Genomic DNA, 22,472 nt, shown 5'->3' on the forward strand with positions numbered 1-22,472 from the left:
ATTTCATACTTATGCTATTCTTAGGCAAAACAAATTAATACATCTTCATTAATTATGATATTCTTAGGCAAAAACAAATGAATATGTATTTTCTGAATAAATCCATAGTATGTGTAACAATTCCGTTGGCTCTCACAATGATTAGGGTAATGTTAGATGCATAAAAACAAGTAATAGCTGATGCCTAAATAGTCTGTATCCAATTCCATACATAGAAATCTATATTCAATTAATCTCTCTGCAGGAGGGGGAGGTGGATGCAGGAGGAGCAAGTGGGTGGCTTAGGGAGAGAAGGAGACTTTAATTATCTCTTAGATGCAGGCTGCTCAGAAATTCTCTGACTTTTTTCTTCTCATGAGACATGAACTGGACTTGGAGAAAGCAGTCAGGTGAGAGCTAGAAAAGTGTGAGTCAAATATGGACCATGTTTCAATGAATTCCCAACTTAAAAATTTTGAGGACAGCCTAAATTTGTCATCATCGATACTGCCAAAAACAGCTTTAGCTTTAATCCTCAGAGAAGGTCAACAGTAGGAACACAAAATAGAAGGGTAACTCACTGATAATTATTAGCCTAGATAAGACTCTCACTTTTTATTAAAATAAATTTTTTTTTTTAGGTCCACACCTGCAGTATATGGCGAGGGGTCAAATTGGAGCTGCAGCTGCTGGCCTATACCACAGCTACAGCAACACCAGATCCTAGCCATGTCTGTGACCTACACCACAGCTCATGGCCACACTGGATCCTTAGCACACTGAGTTAGTCCAGGGATCAAACCTGCATCCTTAGGCATACTAGTCAAGTTCATTGCGGGGAGCCGAGAAAATACAAAAAGCCGAGGAAGGGAGCTTGCCTGAACGGTACAATCCCGAGGGCAGTCTCCTAATCAAAAAAAGAGGCCTGCCTGAACGGTGCAGTTCCGAGGACAAGCTCCTAATGAGGAAAAGGAGCCTGTCTGAATGGTACAATTCCGAAGGCAGGTTCCTAAACAAGGGGATGCCTGCCTGCACGGCACAATTCCAAAGACAGGCCCCAGAAGACAATAAGGCTCACCTGCTGACATAGGTGGAAAACTAAATTTCCCAGGAAATAATTTCCATTTTGTGTTGCTGAGTGGGGATTGTTCCATGGATAACTTAGTCTTTTCTGTTATTCACTTGCTCTTCAGTTTTCCTCAGTCTTTCCTGATTCTTTACTTATTATTCTTATTTCCCATTCTTATTTTCCTGTGGTGATTTGTGATTTAACAAAATTACAACAATAGTATAATAAAAATTTCATCCTGAAGGACTTTTCCCCTATTTAAATCCAACTTAGTTAAAACATAGTGTTTATCTATTAATTAGTTATACAGTAAACTTTAGAGTTAGGATAATGAGGTTCAAAGAAGTTAGACATATATTATTCTTGACCAAAAGACACCTAGCTATGAGTTATAGAAGCTTTTAAGTGATATCTAGTTAGGTTGGTTTATATTTTCTTACACTGTCTCCCTGCCATAACGCTTTAAAGATAAGCACCAGGAGTTCCCGTCGTGGCGCAGTGGTTAACGAATCCGACTAGGAACCATGAATCCGACTAGGAACCATGAGGTTGCGGGTTCGGTCCCTGCCCTTGCTCAGTGGGTTAAGGATCTGGCGTTGCCTTGAGCTGCGGTGTAGGTTGCACACATGGCTCGGATCCCGCGTTGCTGTGGCTCTGGCATAGGCCAGCAGCTACAGCTCCGATTCGACCCCTAGCCTGGGAACCTCCATATGCCGCGGGAGTGGCCCAAGAAATAGGGAAAAAAAAAAAAAAAAGACAATAAATAAATAAATAAATAAATAAAGATAAGCACCAGTCTAAAAACAAGATTTGTGAATGCCAAATTCTTGTGTCTGTGAACTCTTCAAATTGTAAAGCCTGGCTGGCCATGGGATGATTTGTACTGTCTCCTCCTTTCCATGATGTTTTATACCTAATTGCCCCAAATTGTACCCACTAAGTTTAGTTAAAACAAAGATCTTAAAACATGATGTATGGCTGCTATACCATGTAATAGTTGACCAATGTACTTTTAACACTGTGGTGTAATCTGTAGCAAAAAGCTGTCTATATAATCAACCACTTATGCCAATAAAATTTGAGCAGTCCAGCGCCCTGAAAGAAGGGACAAAGAGGCTGTCTCTGTAATTGTACATTCCCTGACGCTGCATCCCTCTCCGATCGGGAAGTGCACACTCCCTGGCCGGCCGGAGCTGGCCTCCGGCAGTTCATTATTGCTGAGCCACAATGGGAACTCCAAGACTCTCATTTTTTAAAGTTAAATAAATAAGCTTATAGGAAAAAGTATGTAAAATTAGGAAGAAAACTAAATTAGAAAATATTTGCCCATTAAAAGAGGGGGACTGGTGTCTTTTCTTACTAATCAATGCAAATACACTTATGAGAAAATAACTGTTGACCAAGGATTTAATTTGGCAGTCATTACATTCAAAGAAGCACAAACTGTCTGAATAAGAAGCCAGAATAAGCCAAAGGCCCAACATTCTCAACAAGGAAGGTGATTTCAACGGTGCAGGAAAACTAAAAACAAATGCCTTAAGTCTCAATTGCCATGGTCTGTGTGTGGTAGTAGCATATGTGATTTTAAAATTATTAATATTGATAACTTTTTTGTTTTTGAAATACTCTAACAAAATTCTTGCTTTTATATTTGGAAATTCATAAAATGAACTTAGAAAACAAGAGCAAGTTGATGCGAAGCTATTTATTCATCATGGGGACGACAGTACAAAGGGCAAAATATAAGAGAAATCAGGCCTCCAAACATGTTTGAACTGCTTGTCACATGTTTCTCTGACATCTGTCAATTTTTAATGCTATTTTTATCCATTTAAAGATTATGTGGAAAATAAAATCCTCACCAATTAATTTTAATCCTTTGCTCATTTTTACAAATATTTGCTGAGCACCTACTGAAGCCCTCTTCAAGAACTAAGGATACAGTAGGGAAATACAGCAGACAGGGAACTCACATCTTCATAGAAGCTACGGCCTAGTGTGGTAGACAGGCAGATGAAAAAGAATAAGAATTAACATACACAGTGTGTTAGAAGGCCATCCGTGCCAAGAAGAACACTAAAGCCTAGGAAGGCCAAGGGCGTTTGTGTATATAAATGCAATTTTGGATAGAATAGCCAGAAATGGCCTCAGGGAGAAGGTGAGTTTTGATGAAGGATATCCTGAAAGTAAAAGAGCTGGTTCTGCTGATCTGGGGGAAGAGCATCTGAGGTGAAGGAAAAGCAAGTACAAACATGTCCTGTTGGGGCCACCCTGGCATGAGGTATTCATCGTAGGGGGAGCACACGGCTCAAGTCAAGCAAATGGGGAGGATGTGTGAGGAGACGGCGTCAGAGAATCAGGAGATCCTGCCAGTCAGAGCAGGGGCTGTGACTTTTACTCAGATGGGAAAGGGTTACTTTTACAGAGTTGGGATTATTTTAGCTGTGGAGAGCAGACTGAACGGGGTTGAGGAAGAAAAAGGGAGGCCAATCCTTTTACTAGTATTGTTTAAGAGATAAAGCCTGGAGAGCTAAAAGACTTACCTTGTATTGCTACTTGTGCTGCTTTAAAAAAAGTCTTATACATATTTTATAGCTATCTCGGAGTACCACAAAAATGTAGGCTAATAGAATGTAAGAGATATTCTCACATATATAATATTTTCATTTACATATAATATAGTAATAGTCACATTTCCGTCTATAGAGAAAATAACAGGTAAAAATAAAGAACTTGAAATTATACATCTAATACATCTTAGTGCATGTATTTTTAAAAATTTTAGATGATTTTATTTTATTTTTTATTTTTTGTCTTTTTGCCTTTTCTAGGGCTCCACTCGCAGCATATGGAGGTTCTCAGACTAGGGGTCTAATAGGAGCTGCAGCTGCCAAGCCTACGCCAGAGCCACAGCAACGCGGGATCCGAGCTGCGTCTGCAACCTACACCACAGTTCACAGCAACGCCGGATCCTTAACCCACTGAGCAAGGCCAGGGATTTGAACCCACAACCTCATTGTTCCTAGTCGGATTCGTTAGCCACTGAGCCATGATGGGAACTCCTAGATGATTTTAAAAGTTTGATATTCAGTACTCATTCCTAGCACACAAATATTGTGCAATTAGAATATGGTTGGCTGACACTTTGATTTCAAGAAGAATAGAAATTATCAAAAAATGTCTTTAATGGAAAAGAATATAAAGAAGAATGTATATTATGTATAACAATCACTTTGATGTATAGTAGAAAATAACACATTTTAAATGAACTATACTTCAATTAAATACATTTTTAATACGTTTTGATCCCTTCTTACTCATGACCCACCTTCGTCCTTGCCAACAAGGGAGCCCCCCTCTCCAGCAGAAGCTCCACCACTTGGTCATGTCCACTTCTTGCAGCACAATGAAGGGGTGTCAACCCATCCTGCCAAAAGAATGAAAGGTTAGGCCTGAGTTTGCTTAAAAAAATAAAACAAACAAAAAATAGTGGTAATGAACCCAACTAGTATCCACAAGGATGGAGGTTAGATCCCTGGCCTCGCTCAGTGGGTTAAGGATCTGACGTTGCCACAAGCTGTGGTGTAGGTCACAGACACAGGTCGGATCCTCAGATCAGATTTGACCCCTAGCCTGGAAACATCCATATGCTGCAGCTACAGCCCTAAAAAGACAAAACAAAACAAAACAACAACAAAAAAACCACCACAAAAAACAAACCAACCCCGCCCCCCACAAGAGTGCATCTATTGCCACCTTGAAGACAGAGTTTCTTAAACTCAGTCCTAGTGACTTAGTAGAGCAGTAATAGAACTGCTATCAGTTAAATGATAGAGAAGAGTAATAGGGAAAACAAGGCAGAGAGACCTTGACATAGAGCAAGAAAGAGGAAGAGAAAGGCAAAGACAAAAGAGAAAGAGGGAGAGGAGTTCCCGTCTTGGCGCAGTGGTTAACAAATCCGACTAGGAACCATGAGGTTGCAGGTTCGGTCCCTGCCCTTGCTCAGTGGGTTGACGATCCGGTGTTGCCGTGAGCTGTGGTGTAGGTCGCAGACGAGGCTCGGATCCCTCGTTGCTGTGGCTCTGGTGTAGGCCGGTGGCTACAGCTCCGATTCAACCCCTAGCCTGGGAACCTCCATATGCTGTGGGAGCGGCCCAAGAAATGGCAAAAAGACAAAAAAAAAAAAAAAGAGGGAGAGATCAACAGACGCCCACACATGGAGGCTCAATGTAGATGGGAATGCCAAGTGTGCTGCGTTTGTTGAACTTGAAAGCCTTTCTTCCCTGGAGCCATTGCCAGAGATATATTGTTATACTATTTTCATTTTGGTGGTAACAACACATCACCTAAAAAGTCTTCTTAATCCAATACATCCATCTACCTTCTCTTGAATTGTCACTGTTTTCATAAATTCTCCAAAAATGCTCCCCAAGGCTCATAAAAGGGAAAGGCCATTTTTTTTTTACATTCTTCTAAAGGTTTCCACTCATGTTTTTCATCATTTTACTAACTATATAATTATTTCTCAAAAAATTATTATCAATAAATAGCATTAAAATAGCATGGGATTATGGCACAATATATGTTATGCTAGTTACAAAACATTCTGACCTTGATATTTCCTGGGTAGTTTCTGATTGTGGAGCAATCTCTAAAAACTCTCTGTCTTTTTGGTTTTCTTTCTCTTTAGGGTGGCATGGCCAAAAAGTAGCAGTTGGGAAATATGAGGTACAATATAAAAATAATGGTCAAGAAGTGAGAGAAAATAAAGCCCTGAGTACATAAATTAATTGGTGATTTCAAGCTTAAGAGGAAAAATTAAAAAGATTGCCACAGGGAAAGAGGCTGAGAAGGTAGCTAGTGGTCAGGAAAATGAGGGATGACAAACACTTAAGAGGACTTTAGAAGCTCTGATTTATCCAGACCTCTAACAGACTAGTTTTTGTGTCTTTGCTTCCAGAATTATATCTCTGAACCCAGAGATATGCTTTCCTCCTAATAAATATAATTCATCTGGATTACAACACTCTTCTTGATCCAACATTCTGGAATTTCTAAGCTAGCTATCTTCCATTTGCCTTTCCAGGTCCATGCTCCACTCTTCTCACTGTTTTTCATGGCTGGTCTGATCACCTTAGATTGTACTGATGGCTTTTGGTTGGGTTAGCCAGTGGGATACACAGGAAGATATGGAAGCATCTCCCTGAAGGATCTCCTAGGTCTGCCTGGGGCTCTTTGTATAAGGTTACACTCTTGCCAAAAAAGCCTTCTCCACACAATACTCTCCTTTAAAGGGCTGGTACCCTCCCCTCTTCCAATTCTTACCTTTCAGGTTTATGGGTGGTGATGACTCCTGCTCTTACCAGCCCTAGAGATACCCCACTATTCCTTGTGCCTCCCCTTCAGTCCAGCCACAATTTTATAAATAGGCCCTCTAATAGTCTCTATTCAAATTATCAAATTTGAGTGTGCCCTCTGTTTTCAGCTAGGACCTTGATTGATAATTATTCCTTGCTTCAATAAATCTATTTAACCATCATTAAGATATTAAACAACCAAAACAGATGTTGCAGTTTTGGGTATCTGGGAATTAGCATGAAAAGACAGTCATTTCAGGAAAAAAAAAAAAAAAGTATGTAACTACTGTAGTTGAGACGCCAAGTTATTTTAAAGTTTGCCTGAGAGGAGCTTAAAAGAGAAACTGTGCAGGCAAAGTGATTAAGACAGTAACACTTTTGGATCTTGGTGTCAGTACCCTGTAGTGGAAGACAGAGCATTAGTTGCTATATGAGTTAAACAGCAATTAGATATAGCTTGACTTCTCAAACATATTCTTGATGGGGGCTTCACTGAGATCTAGAATTTAAGAAATCCAACACAACAAATGAAGGAATGATGCACAACGGTCCAGGGTGTAGGCTCTGTAATCACAGAGCTCTGGATGTGAGTCTCGGATCAGCCATCATGAATCCCTCTGAAGCTGAGTCACAATACATAAAATAAGGGTGCTTTTTCTTACCCTATGTAACTTCTAGCCTCGTTTGAAAGATGAAGGGATGGTGCCTTAATTCATTTTTGGAAAAGGCAGAGTATTGCTTTCCATAGATGTGAAATATTTATTGTGTAAGTGTGTTGAAACCTCCAAAATACTCTCAGAACACCAGGAAAATATGGAGAACACTTGGTAAACCCACAAGAATATCAAGGAATAATAAGGATTAAATAATTGGTTCTAAATAGTACATTTTAGTGATATAATTTATCTGCCCTTATAAAGGATGTGTGAATTGTATCAAATCCAAGTTGCCCAACATGCTCAATCTGGGTAGATCTGGGGTATTTCCCACAGAGTACAGTATCTCACTGTTGAAAAAAAAAAAAAATCTTAGGGAGGTTTTGTATTCAAGATGTTTAAACTTAAATTACTTTTTACTTTTTTTAAACTTAAATTCTTAATACTGTGTTTAAAGGTTACAATTTTTTCCTCCCTCCAGAGTCCCTTTCTCTGGGTTCTCTTTTTTTCTTCACTGGAATCAGTTCAACTACCATAGCTGAGATACCATAATCACATCATGACGTCAGTAATTCTTAAAAGGGAAGATCAAGCAACATTAGAGAGATACCATTTATCTAGCTGGTAACCCACAGCATGAGCCCCTTACAACCATTTTCTCTTATCTTTTCCTCTCCTCCCTCTCAGCTTAGATTATTCTTTCAGCAATGTATCCTGAAGTCTGTGTGTTAATATAGGCTCTGCTAATCACTAAGCTGTGTGTTTTAGGTAAAATATTTACCTCCTCTGAAACTCATTTTTCCCATTGATAGTCTCATTTCTCAAATGGAGACCTTCCTATTTTCTCAACAAGAAAATAATCCATACTTCATAAGTTGTTAGGAAGATGAATAAGATGATATTCGTAGAGTACTTAAGCAAGGTGCCTAGAACGCCATGTGCCTATGACAATTGATAGCAACTATTGTTATTACTTTAATTATTCCTTCTAATAACAAGTAGCAAGGGTGATCCTTTTTTTTGACGTACTGATTTCCATTCATCACCCCTTAATGTTTTTTGTATACTTTTACTGTTTGCATTGAAATACGTATTTCAGTTTTTAACCATAATCCTTACATGAAGTATCTCCATATTTAAATAATAAATAAGTTTAAAAATTAAAAAGAAAAATGGCTTTAATAAAACCTGATTAGTAATATCATTATTTAACTAGCTATAAAGTTTCTGTTTTAACATTAAAATGAGATTTTTTTTTTTTCTTCAGATACCAGAAACCCTGGGCACTGGTGAAAATGTCTCAGAATTTCACACTAGATTTTAGTCGATGATGAAAATGCCAATGAGATGCAAAATGTCTCAGTGATTGACACAGTGCTGGTTTAAGTGGGGGAGAAACTGTGGGTATGATTTTTTTAAATCACCCCAAAGCCTCTAGGTAGTTTGCGTTTTTCCAAATAAGGAAAACCTTATAAGTGAGAAAATAAGACCAAGGGAAAATTTTTGATGAAATATACTAAATGCAAAATGTTTATGATTAATTTGACTGCTAGGGCAAATTGATAAAAGTGATAGAAAAAGAATAATATTAATATTTTTTAAAATTCCATATATAGAAGCTCAATGTATTATCTACAAAGATAGTCAAAGTATAGCATTTTTTATTTTAAAATATATTTTTAAAGGACAGAAGAAAAATCAAACCTGATTCCTTTAGTAATCAAATATTTCAGTCCCAGAATTGGCCTTCCAATTCCAGATCACAGTCCTGGATTTCGGTATTTACCTCCTACTTGATTTTACTTTTGGTAAGAATGATATAAATCGATAAATCTGATAGTGGTAGCCAAATGAACCTCACTGCCTTTAAAATCCTACTCCTTAGATATAAGGAAGTATTTTCACTAACAAGGAAAATCTCAGTGCCACCTTCCAATGTTGTGACTGACCTTGGCGTGCACTGAAACCAGTCTGCACAAACTAGTGAGTCTGTTCTTTGCAAATCTTTTCCCAATTCTGCATTCACGGATACCACATTGGTAGCTCTAACTGGCCATGATGAAAGTATGAAAGTATTTATACCATGGAAATCAGCAAAGGCAAAGGTTACAAATCAGAGGTTTTTATTTTATTTTTTTGAAGAGCTGATTGCTAAAACTTAAAGTACACTGCTAACCTAATCTTTTGGGTTCAGTTTATTTACATCTCTAAATACAGGAATCTACTCTGTCTTATTAACTGCTGTATTTCTAGGGTTCATAGCACCCAGTAGGAATACAATAATTATTTGTTGGAAATCTGAGGTTAGCATCTACCAACTACTACATGTAGAATGGATAAACAACAAGGTCTTACTGTATAGCACAGGGTGCTATATTCAATACTCTGTAATAAACCATAAAGGAAAAGATTATGAAAAAAAAATACACATGCATATATAATTGAATTACTTTGATGTACAGCAGAAATTAACACATTGTAAATCAACTATATTTCAATTTAAAAAGACATTAAAAAGGAAGAAATGAACAGAATGTCTGTACAATGTATACAACTAGAAAATCTATTTTCACTTTGTAAGTTCTTGAATGAAATTCTGTTTATTTGATATTTGATACATCTAAAAGCTAAACTGGATGAAACAGATTCCAAATATTCCCTTCAAAAAGAAGAAACCAAGGCTTACACTTCATTGTTAACTTGCTCAAAAACAATTAGTTACTAGCAGAACTAGCATAAGAATCCATTTCTATCCATTTCTTAGGCATGAAAAAGCAATGCCTATTTGCAAATAGACTTTTAAACTGTTTATGTACATAGGAGATGTATACAGGAGATGCAAACCAGAGCATCTTTTAAAGTAGAAAGCAAATATTGTCATGATCAATAAGAACAAAGTCAATGGGCTCAATAATGAATGAGTGCTCCAGAAAATCACTAATAGGAGCAATGTGCATCCTTAAGACACATCCAAAACAAAGGGTAGGAAGCACATAAAAAACTCTAATGCAAACAAAGACAACAAAGATCTTGACAGACAAAGCAAACCAATCCAGAACTCCTACATGATAATATGACACAGGTGCTCTGAACTACATGTCTTAGAGAAAAGAGATTAGGAACTGAGGTCATTAAAAACTAAAATGTATAATCTAGGACTGGTGTAGTTTCTAGAAGCTCAAAGATGATAAGGCTTATTAAACAAAATATTTGTTAGCCTCAAGATTTGCAAAGCAACTTGATCCTTATTCCTTGGACTATGAGAATGTAAAGTCCCAGAATTAAACAAAGTGAAGATAAAATATTGCTAGGGATGTATTCTATTCACCACCTTCTATAGACTTCTTTCACCATATATTTCAAAATTTTTAGTAATAGAAATGTTCAGAGTTTTGCTTAAGTCTATGATTGATCAAATCTACTCCAAAGAGTTAATATTGAAGTACAAATTTAAAGGTAAGCAAGTAACTGCACATAATTTCAGTAACATAAAGAATTATGAGTAGCTAAGTAATTTACTTACCCCCTTTAAAAAATACCCAAGAGTTGATTCTCACACAACCCTATGAAGAAGGTGGTATTATTAGCCTAAGCTCAGAGAAGATGAGTAAACTGCCAGTATCATCCAGCCAGTAAGCAGCAGAAGTAGGATTTGAAATCAGGTTGTCTGCCTTCAGAATCTGAATGTTCAACAATTGTATTGTCCTGCCTACCTTATTATCTATTTGTTGGGAGTGCACAGAAACTCAGAACTATATTTTACTCAAGTTTGAAACAAATGAAAGGGCGCGGCCTCTTACCCAGTTGACATGAGTAAAAATGCAACATAATAACTGTTTCCCATTGGCATCATAGGATAACTCCTGCTCAGGTCCATATAGCATAACCACTTAAAAATGATTAAGGAATTGAAAAGTTGGAGGCAAAAGATTTTCAGCATGTATTAAAATATTTTATATAAAATCCACACACTCATATCTATCCAAACTATCTCATAGTTTAATACATGCTAATGAGTTTGGGGGTTTGATATTTAAAACTAGCCAAATCAGAGGTGAGTAATTTCAACCTTTGATCTTTGTTCCCAGAAAATCAATAAACGAGGACTTGAAAAACTATGTCATTGAGGAGCTAGCATTTTGTTTCTCCGAGCACTTATGAGCAAATATTAATTCCACTTTGCAATGTGAAACCTCTAAATATTGTATGAGGTTTAAATCAAATCCAAGAAAGCAATTTCCTTGAAAATGCATTGTTTAAGGATTGATATTTTAAAGTGCCTGCTAAAAGAATACAAAAAATAATCATGGTAGGAAATTGAAAGAACAGAGACACTCACCCTAGTTTTAGCATCAATCTGACCACCACGATCCAGTAAGAGCTTCACCATGTTTGTGTTTCCCCTTTTGGAAGCCACATGCAGAGGAGTGATTCCATTCTATACATGGAAAGACCAAACAAGAGCATGTTGGGTATGGCCAGGCATAATGGTGATGCCTTTGTGTTAAAGAGCACGAAGGAGACTGGGACCTATTTTGTAATTTTATCCAAGGTTTCCTCAGTTTCAATGCTTTTGATTTTTAAGGAACAAAAAAGCACACAAACCACAAAACACGACAGAGCATGAAAACCAGAAGGAAACTGCATAACTAAGTCAGTAACCACAACATAGGTTCTGAATGTACACATCACAGTCAAGAGACCAGGGAGGAGATTTGCATAATAGAAACAACATTTCAGATCCTACCTAGGATAGAGCTCTAAAGTCTATCTTTCTTATTACAACACCCATGCAGTTAAAGCTTCTGGGATCTGAAAGTTTCCTATGCTTAAAAATAAAATACACATATGCCTATCAATACTCAACGGAAGAATGATTCTTAAAAACAGCTTCAGAATAATTCAGTGTGAAAAACTTGAAAAGAGCTCAACATAGTTTCAGTGCAGAAGATTTCTAAGGACAAAAATACCATATACATGAATTACATGCATTTCTCTTACTGACTGCTGCATATCATCATTATGTCAAGGATAAATACCTGATTTGTTGGTATTTTTTAATTTTGCACTCAAGTATTGCATTTACTGACAATTTTATAATTCATGCATGTGACTTCTTTCTAATAAAAGCATACCCTTAAACATATATAACACAACATGGTGTCTTTTATTATTTTGATAAGACTCTTCATATGAGCAAATTCTCAATTCATTAAAAAAAAACCCTATCAAATTGTATGTCCTATAATCACTGTTAAGACACAGTATAAATGGACTTACACATTTTATACTTAGTATTTTAAGTTTAATTTTTTTATCCACTCGAAACTGCTCATTCATGACTCATGATGTGATCTTTAAATGTAACTGCTCAAACTGATGTCAGAACTGACATCCTCCTTATTGCAAACGATGTGCGTGCATGTGAATTTACACATTCTTATTTTTCACTTGTTGAGCTGTATGACTTCCTGTGATTTAAAGGAAAAAAAAAGGAAAATCTAATATCCCCTGCCCAGACAGATCCAGGTAACAGAAGAAAAACAACATTTTTCTTGTTGTTAATTTTTACTTTAAAATGCCCATTGACGGCTATCTAAAATGAGAGACTATTTGAATCCATACCCTGGCTGTGAAGTCCACAGCAGCTCCCCGGTTTAAAAGAAGAGTGGCCACGTTGACGTTTCCATAGTGGGCGGCAATGTGCAAAGGGGTGAAACCACTCTGTGGAAAGCAAAGAAAATAACAGTTGGTAAAGCATTTCACCTCTGTATGTTGAACTACTAGATTAGTGGAGGAAACTACATGGTAATCGTCTACATAATATACAAACGATGCAATTCAGACAATAAATGCTTTAAGAAGACTTCAAGTTTTAGTGCTTTTATTTACGTTTAGTGGTAAAAAGGTCAACATATAAATAAGTAAATAGATATCCTACATTTCTTGGCAACATTATTTCTAATTACCTTAACGATTTATCTATTTATAAGATTTGCTGCTTATGTAAAGCCATGTTTCTTGAGCTGGCTTAGCTTTGGAGCAAAATAGAATATGATTAAACAACACAATTTTGGCTACAAAATTAACATAATTATGAATACAATTTTTTTTCCCCAGAGACAACTCAAAATCCCCCCCTTTTTTTTTGGTCTGGTTTTTGGTTTGGGCTTTTTTTAGATAATGAAAAACAGCATTGGTTGGTATTGTATCTTCAGAACTATGAAAATATTGAGAAACTTTTAGAGAGGATGTACAGTTTATCCCATTTCATTTACACTGTCTTTATATTTCTATCCTCTTTAACAACTGTGTTTAGCCAGACTTTCTTGTTATAATGAAAGTTAAAAAGACAAAAATTAAACACTATAGTTGGGATCAAAATGAATATAGAATAAATTTAAAAATTAAGTGGAATCCAATTTTGAATGTTAAATCAAATTTTATCAATAAAATAATATTGATATAAAATAAAATAAGAAAGTTAAATCACATATTATATGGCATTAGAATCTGTTTACTCTTGGAATATTTTTTAAATTAGCCTGCAAGTCTTTAATGGAAGAAAAGCATACTTCCCTTCATTTCTTTTTCTAAAGAAAATTTAGCTAGAACTGTTTGCCATTTTCACAATAGAAGAATATTAATTCTTTTCTTATTAAAGTATGAAAAGATGTATTATTCTTGCTCTCCATAATTTTCATTGCTTAATGAAAGATTATAGAAACAATAAAGACGGCTCCTGTAAAACTGGATATCAAATCCTGCAGTGCTGAGGTTATTATGTATTGTTCTTTTTTGTTTAAAATGAACTTTGATATAAATAATATTGTTTTTAAAGAACATTAATAAAGCACAACCACTATTTTTCTATTCACTTAATTTATGGGCTTTGGTGATTTTGTTTCAAAAATGGCCTAAATAAGCATTCAGATACCGTAGGTAACAGAAATTCCTCTGTGCTACCAGCCAAATTAGCTGCAAATAATTTCTGACTGTAGTGAAGCAAGACACAAAAGAAGAATAGGAACTATCAATCCAAATCCTAGACTTGTGGTCACGATATTTTTACTTTGTGTCTACATGGTGCCAAATATTCATGTCAATATAGAGGAAAAAAATCAGCCTACAACCTGGCTGTTATTTTATAAGATGTCAAACTTTAATATTTTAGGAAATAATTGACTAGATGTTTTTCATTTTTATCTTGATATTTCCTGTCACCCAGTCATATCCTGAATATGCATCTGTTATTCAAGTTACAATTTAATTTCAGATAAACATAGTGGTTGCTGATGAATCATTTTTGAATTACGCAAGTATAATAATATTATTTTTCCCATGTGCAGAAATAAACTAATTTATCTCCTGACACAACCTCATTGAAAATCCATGGTGATGCCTCAGGCTGTGACTGCTGGATCAACATGAGGCTGGTCTAAGCCCCTGAGAGGAGCTTCTCCCTGATTAACATGGAAGTGGGAGGCTCAGGTCACCTTACAGGACTAGGTATGGATGGAGGGTTTCTCTCTCTTTGTTGTTCTACTGTCCTTGAAGAAATATTTCTAACTCAGTATGTATCTAACTCAAACTGCTGCTTTTAGCCTAATGATTAAAGCCCAAGCTGCTTTCAAAAATGTATTTAAAACAATTACCAAAAATCAGGTAAAAATGAAAGGTATTAAAATCAGTAATTCAGATATCAATGTGAATGATTCTGGTCTTGGGCAATTTCACTAAGTAGCTGGGCCTTCAAAAAAAAAAAATCTCTGACCTAAGTTCCATACACAAATATGGAACAGAAGAAATGATATGAATAATTCAAGAATATTCACATCTCAATGGGTAAATTTGTTAATAGGCAGGATATTAGTTTCAGAAATACATTACTCTTGGTGAACATTAAGTGTGAATCCTCAGAACCCCCAGAGGTCCACAACTCACTGATCATATGAGATGTTAGTCTAAAGAATCCCCTCAGCAAAGTGAAAATCAACCTACACAAGTAGTCACTTGCCTCTGCATAGAGGTCAGTTTTTATAATAAACTTTCAACAATGTTTATGTTAGTGCCTTTTGGTAGCAATAGTCAAAGAGAACCCCCACACAGACAGACAGACAGACAGACAGACACACACACACACACACACACACACACGCAGAAGCTTCTGAATCAAATGTCCTTGTTGATTTTGTTGATTGATGGGACCTATTTAGGTATGCGGAGAACAGATGATTTCCTGACAACTATTGTAAGATAAGATAAAAGCAAATGCTTGGCTCATGACATGCTGAATATCATTACTGATTATATACAATATGCTAAAAAAAAATACAGAAAACAAAAGGGGCAACTGCACTTAAATAAAAGGATAAAATAGTAGCAGAGAAACCTCCTTAAATTACATTTCACTAAACTCTAACCTGAGAATTCTCATTAAGAGAAGGAGTCACATCTCTTACTGGCAAAAAGTTAATCATAAAGCTCACGTAGCAAAATATATATTATGGAAGAGTCTTGTTTCATGCCCTCCTCTAATAAGCTATTTAAAGAGTTCCACTGATTAAATAATGCTTCAAACATATGCTGTATTAAATTTTTGATTTATCCATTTGCCTTAATTACGGGCAAAGTTTCCAAATCAATTTCCTAGCAATGAAAGTTCCAACCATTAGTATAAATTAGTGAGCATTTATTCTAAGTGGGGAAAAAATAAAATAAATAAAAAAAAGGTATATTTCAGCATAACCACAATACAGTACCTCGGTTGTCCTATTCACCATCATCTGAAGCAGTGTTGTGTGGGAAAAAGAGGGAAGATATTACACAGTGCAAAATTAAGGAAACAATCAGTCTGCTGTATCTGCAATTGAACACACGCTTCCAGCATGCCAAAACCAATTCTACCGAGAAAAGACATCCATAACACTAGACCATACGGTTGCATCTTTCCAGTTCGGTTTCTATTATTCTTTTTACCATAAATAGAATAAATAAGCAGATGTCTAAAAAGCTGAACCTCATCTTTTAAAGAAAATTATCTTTTGTTTTGCTTTATTACGGTACCCAACAGACAGTCCCCCTTTTTTTCTGAAATACCTCTGAAAGGAATTTAGCTCTTTTGATGACCAGAAGTAATTTTGCATTATCACCACGGCCTACTTCTTTGTCATCCCCCAGGAGGAATCTGGCGGCCGAAGAGTTCCTTTCCCCAGTGTGTTTAGCTTTTACCTTGGATTGTACGTCAGCATTGTGATCGTTCTGAAGCAGGAGTGCGGCAGATTTGGTGTCATCTTTCCTCGCTGCAATATGCAGAGCTGGCAGCCGCACCTTCCCTTTGGTGTCATTCTCCAAGAGGATGGCCACCGCCTGGTTGTGTCCTTGCTGGAGGGCCACCGCGAGGGGCGTGAAGCCATCCTGGTAAAATAGAAGAAAAAGAAGCTCTCAGCAATTTTTGGAAACCTGGGAATTCAACTCCAAGAATCGATGCATCTCATTTTCAAATTAATGATTAAGATGGACAGGAAAAACCCAAGGATTGATTAATTACTGTGAAGACGCATGCAAACTATAGCCATGTGTTATACTATGCACTGGCTTTATCCGATGGTTTTTGAATTTTCTATTCGATACATTTTTACAACATCTGCATGTCCTAACAAAGCCATACTGCACCCAGCATGTGCTCAAATATGTTTCGAATGTGAAAGCAAAACTGAGGACCAACCCTAAGTAATGCCTACTTATGGAAAGAACAACGTGGGAAGGATAGAAACAATGGAGACCAAGTCTGACGGAGAATGAAAGATAGGGTAGCCAAGACAGGAGCATAAATTATGTGATTAACTCAGCAAGTTGCTAAATGTCTCTGTATTGATTAGGGAAATCAGTAACAACTGTGAATGGAATGGTGTGTCACCCAATAATTTGGGAAATTTGGGACATAATATGATCTAAGTTCTTTGGCAAATAAGGCTAACTAATTTTGCACTAAGGTGAATTTTATAGTATATAAATCACTTAGATATAAAATCATAAGTGTTAAGAAAGGTTAAAAAAAAACCCCACCCTTTCAAACTGAAACCTAAGAAGCAATAAGAAATAATAGCACAGGTTATCAAAGTTAGAGGAGTGTTAGGGCGTAGATGGACGACCATGCTAGAAAATTTGGAAGTCATGTTTTCGCTCTAGAAACAAGTATTCAGTTAATGGAAAGGTGACAAATAAGTAAAAAAAATTTTTTTAATTAAAAATTAAAAATATATATACATGGCTCTGTTTATGTGAAACCCCCCACCCCCCTTAATTCACAAAAGCTTGAGCACAAGTCTCAGAGTTAGATGTTTCCATTAACAGAGAGAAGAGATGAGGACAATTTGATGATACAGCTAATGATTGTATTCTAGAGACAATGGCAAGTTACTCTCATCTAACTATTCCATTTGTTTTCTTCTTTTAAATTTTTTAAAACTAAAGTATGGTTGATTTACAATGCTGTACCAATCTCTGCTTTAGAACAAAGTGACTCAGTCATACTCTATTCTTTTTAATATTCTTTTCCATCCGGTCTACCCCAGGAGATTGGATACATTTCCCTGTGCTACACAGTAGGTCCTTGTTTGTTTATCCAGTTTGAATGTAATAGTTTGCATCTACTAACCTCGAGTTCCCAGTCCAACCCACTCCCTCCTCCTACCTTGCCAAGCACAGGTCAGTTCTCCACGGTTGTGAGTCTATTTCTGCTTTGTAGATGTGTTCATTTGTGCCGTATTTTAGATTGCACATATAAGTGATATCATGTGGCATCTTCTTTCTCTTTCTGACTTACTTCACTTCGTGTGATAATCTTCTCTTTGTTTTCAACAATAATTTTTTAAAAGGTAACTATAGACTTCAGAGGGAAAATCATTTCCCTCAAATGTTATTATATATGCACTACCACAATAAGGATTGGATTTTTAAAAGTAGAATTAAATTTTAAATAAACATTACTTCATGGAGTGGAAGAGTAAAGCACAGAGCTGTAAGAGGAAAGATAGTGGCCTAAATTTAGAGCTTTTTTGGCACAAATTAAGCCTTCTGTGAAGGAGGAAAGAAGGGGCTCATTATCTTATGCATGTTTCATCTGATTCACCCTTGCTACACAGTGTGAGTTTATATTAAAAGAACGTGAGCTTTATTTTTTCTTAGAGACAAGGCATTTGCTGACAGTACAGAAGCTAATTTAAAAGTTTTTAGCCTCTAATTTTGGTAACACTCAGAAAGAAGGGAGGGAGTAGAGAATTAGAAAAATGGTACTGGAGGGACAGAGAACTCCCTTCAGAGAATTTCACTTTGGATCTCCACCACATGGATTTCACTCTAATCTACACTTCATGGGAGAAGGGCTTTTTCAAGCACCGCAACGAACCCTATGAAAAGGAAACCTACATTAAAATTCAGTAGCTTCATTTTTCACCATTTACTTACCAATGCTAATTGCTACCATTATGGGAAATTTCATAGCGTTATTTCTTTTCAAACATGAGTTTCATTGCCATATTGAATGATCTCCCAATTATCTGATTTTTAAAGTGGTTACTATGTCTTAATTAGCAATTAATTTTTGCAAGTCTACTAATGGGTTCAAGGTATCTTTACGTATATATACTCATGACTACGGAAGGTATTAGTAACACACCCTAAAATGCCATATGATATCACTTATATCTGGAATCTAATACATGGCACAAATGAACCTTTCCACAGAAAAGAAAATCATGGACTTGGAGAATAGACCTGTGGTTGCCAAGGGGGAGGAGGAGGGAGTGGGATGGATTGGGAGCTTGCGGTTAATAGATGCAGACTATTGCCTTTGGAATGAATTAGCAATGAGATCCTGCTGTGTAGCATTGGGAACTATGTCTGGTCACTTAAGATGGAGCATGATAGTGTGAGAAAAAAAGAATGTATACATGTATGTATAACTGGGTCACCATGCTATACAGTAGAAAAAAAAATAATGTATTGAAAAAAAGTATTGCTTAACCAGTTTTCATACACTTGAAAAAAAATCAAATAGTAATCAACTATACAGCCCCGTGAGGATGTATTCATTTATAGAATGACAGACTAAAAGGGAACATGCAAAGATTTTTCCATATGTGTATTTCTTGATAACCATTAGGATCAGTGGTGTGGAATTAATCAACTAAGTTAATGTATGTCCAGTAGAAAGAATTAATTTTAGTTATCTAGGTGATTTTAAAAAATGAAATAGGAGTTCCCGTTGTGGATCAGTGGTTATGAACCTGACTAGGATCCATGAGGATGCAGATTTGATCCCTGACCTCGCTCAGCGGGTTAAGGATCTGGCTGTGAGCTATAGTGTAGGTCACAGATGTGGCTCAGTTCTGGCATTGCTGTGGCTGTGGCACAGGCCAGCAGCTGCAGCTCCGACGACCCCTAGCCTGGAAACTTCCATATGCTACAGGTGTGGCCCTAAAAACAAAAACAAACAAAAAAATGAAACAGGCAAAAAGATAACAGGCATATATCGTCTAAGCTAGGATTCCAATGGTCATGCGATTTGCTTGCAAAAGCTGCATCTCTATGTTGAAATCAGAGATGGTTTTAATTTTCTGAGAATCGCAGTACAACACAGCCTCTGCTGATGGACCAGACATGCAGCAGTATTTCTGGAACCAGACTGAGAGGCTACCAAAGTGTGGCCTTGGAGGAGCCTTGAGACAGCTGAGAATGCCATCAGGCTGCTTTTCTCTAAACCACACGCTAGAAATATCGAGTCTGTTTGGTGAGTAGAACTCTGTAATAAAATGGTTTCTCTAGGTAAATGATTCCGCTTTCAAGGAAATAAAGCAAATGCAGACTTCCTTATTTCGGTACCTTTCTCAGAGTTCCTAATGCAGAGACATGGTCTCATACTGGTACCCAAGCTGTGCCTGACTGAACTGAAGACACTCACATTCTACTTATTGACAGAATTAATATCTCAGGGAGTCACAAAATCAAAATCATAAGAATCACACTGTAATTGCATGGTAAGAGTGTAAAATCTGAGTGTGCTGAATAGAGAATGTGAAATTGTTTCATACTGGGCAGTTGTGTCTTCCAGCCTTAAACGGGAAACACTCCTATTACGAGTGATGTCTGGGATTGTTTTTGATGAACGAGAAGAAGCTGTCAGAAAGTCATTTCGAGGTTCCATAAAAAGTTTTCGCTCAAAGGGCCTGGACATGAATTTAATAGATTGTAATGACCTCTCCTCGCAATGCAGGGTAGAAAGGATTTTGTGTTTATTTCACCTAAAGGCTTAATTGTCCAGAAAGGAGGTCATATTAGGCATTAAAAATTAAACAAGATAGCTTCTGGGTGACAAGCACTCACTCCAGGCCAGGGGTTTTAAAATTTCTTTCTCTTTTTTGGCTGCACCTGCAGCACATGGAAGTTCCAGGGCCAGGGATCAAGCCTGCACCACGGCAGTGATCTGAGCCACTGTGGTGACAACACTGGATCCTTCACCAGCTGTGCCACAGTGGGAACTCCCAGGAGTTTTTAAATTTTATCCATGGAGTCACAGAATGTGAAATAGGAAAAACAAAGCCTGCAGACTCCGGTTGAAATTTTTTGAGGAGAGGTGTGTCCCCCTGGAGCTCTCTTCCCCTTCTCTCCTGTGTCACCTACTCCCAATCTTCCAGTGACCCTGGAGGCATTTTCATCAAGCTCAAGACCTTCTTGAGCAACATTTAAGAATCATGGCTCTAAGCAGTCACTGAATTTGCTCTTTAACATGCCTAGGTGAAAGTGAGAAGGAAAATACATAGGATGGCGATGTTCTAAGGTGGCCCACTCCAACCCCTTTTTTTCTTCTAGATGCCCTGAACCTTTTGAAACTGAATTGATTTTGAACATTCTATCCAGCTGCTGCCATAATCATAGTCGTACATCATAACTGGTGCTTCAGAAAACATGAACAGCTTTTTAGTGACATATTCCTCATGCAATCATGCAAACATAAATAACTATGAATTATTTCTAGTCATTAAAAATGTTCTTTTAAGAAATTGTATGAGATCCTAACAAAAGATAAACTATGGATGAAAAGAAATGGGTAGAATTTACTATAATCTGGTTTTAGAGTAGCATAAAGCTCTCAAAACCTAGAGAACGGCAACTTGATGGAAGCATGATTTCATGTGAGAATAAACTGACATGAATCCCAAATCAAGACATAAACTCATTGAACTGTGTGCACTGGGTCCTTCATTCATTCGTGGCCATGGCTATGGATTGATTACAATGGTAACACAGGCGCTCCCAGGATAAAAGGAATAGAGACCCTCTGCAGCTGGATACAAAGGATGTGGACATGAAGATCAAAGGATTCAAGTTTTCGGAATCCACAGTCTTACCTCGGTGGCAGTGCTCTGATTAGCTCCATTTTCCAGTAAATATTTTACAACATCGATGTGGTTCTCTTGGGCAGCCATGTACAAAGGAGTGAAGCCATTCTGAGGACAAACAGTGAAAAAGGTCTTCCATCATTCGTAAAGTTTAAATCGGGGGAGAATTCAAGACAAAGAAAGAGAGAAGAATGCGAAGCAAAACTTTGAAATGGTGTAACAATAACATACCTTCACACTGCAGAGGTCATATGTGCATTTACCATCATCAAACTAGACAAGCAAAGCTAACCAATTCCCTCCCGCAAGTTTTAAAAGAATGAGGAGAAAGAGAAGCAATACCTCCTTTCTTGACTTCATTTCAGCACCAAAGATTCACATTTCTCATCACCTAACACTTTGCTAAAACTAAAGATACTGAGTATCTTAATATCTATATATATCTATAAGACATAGAATTTTCACGACTATAGAGTGATATTTGTGTCATGGCTCTTACATGGATCAATTCATAAACTATTTAAACAGATGACCATTATCTTGACTAAATACATTTTAACACCCTTAAAGGTATAAATTATTTCTCATATCAGAATGGGCTAAGAAAGAGGGCAAATCTGGTTGAAAATTTGAAAAATCTCTATTTCAACTTCCTGATGAAGGTAGCATGATTTTTACTGAACAAGTTATTTTTTTAAAAGTCTCTCCAAAATTACATCATTCATTAATTCTCATATTCATTTATTCAGTTGTTTACTAAAACTCTAAGCTCTGGTTAGCTGGGCCATCACCGGGGAACGATGACGAACAAGATAGATATCTGCCCTCATAGGGCACATACTACGGCAATATGACAACATTATGTAGTCATAGATTTTTTTAAAAAGCACTGAAAGTTTATAACAAGAGTTTGAAACTAAGTTTAAATTGGAAAATTTTCTTTTTATTATATCCTTTGCAATACGTTATACTTCATTACAGTAAAAACCCACAAAACTTTATTTTAAAA

At 36.7% G+C, this 22,472-nt stretch overlaps 1 protein-coding gene across 13 annotated transcripts in view; it reads right to left on the bottom strand.

The window, feature by feature from the left end:
* ANK2 (ankyrin 2) overlaps nt 1-22,472 on the bottom strand; it is a 722,246-nt gene that overhangs the window by 131,402 nt on the left and 568,372 nt on the right. For all 13 annotated transcript variants that reach the window (XM_047799241.1, XM_047799252.1, XM_047799247.1 and 10 more), the window contains 5 exons: nt 21,473-21,571; nt 16,293-16,478; nt 12,687-12,785; nt 11,401-11,499; nt 4,377-4,475 (listed from right to left, as the gene is read on the bottom strand). In XM_047799241.1, the coding sequence (XP_047655197.1) occupies nt 4,377-4,475; nt 11,401-11,499; nt 12,687-12,785; nt 16,293-16,478; nt 21,473-21,571 (582 nt within the window). The remainder of the gene's footprint in view (nt 1-4,376; nt 4,476-11,400; nt 11,500-12,686; nt 12,786-16,292; nt 16,479-21,472; nt 21,572-22,472) is intronic.

Source organism: Phacochoerus africanus, chromosome 10 (assembly GCF_016906955.1).
Source record: "Phacochoerus africanus isolate WHEZ1 chromosome 10, ROS_Pafr_v1, whole genome shotgun sequence".
NCBI lineage: Eukaryota > Metazoa > Chordata > Mammalia > Artiodactyla > Suidae > Phacochoerus > Phacochoerus africanus.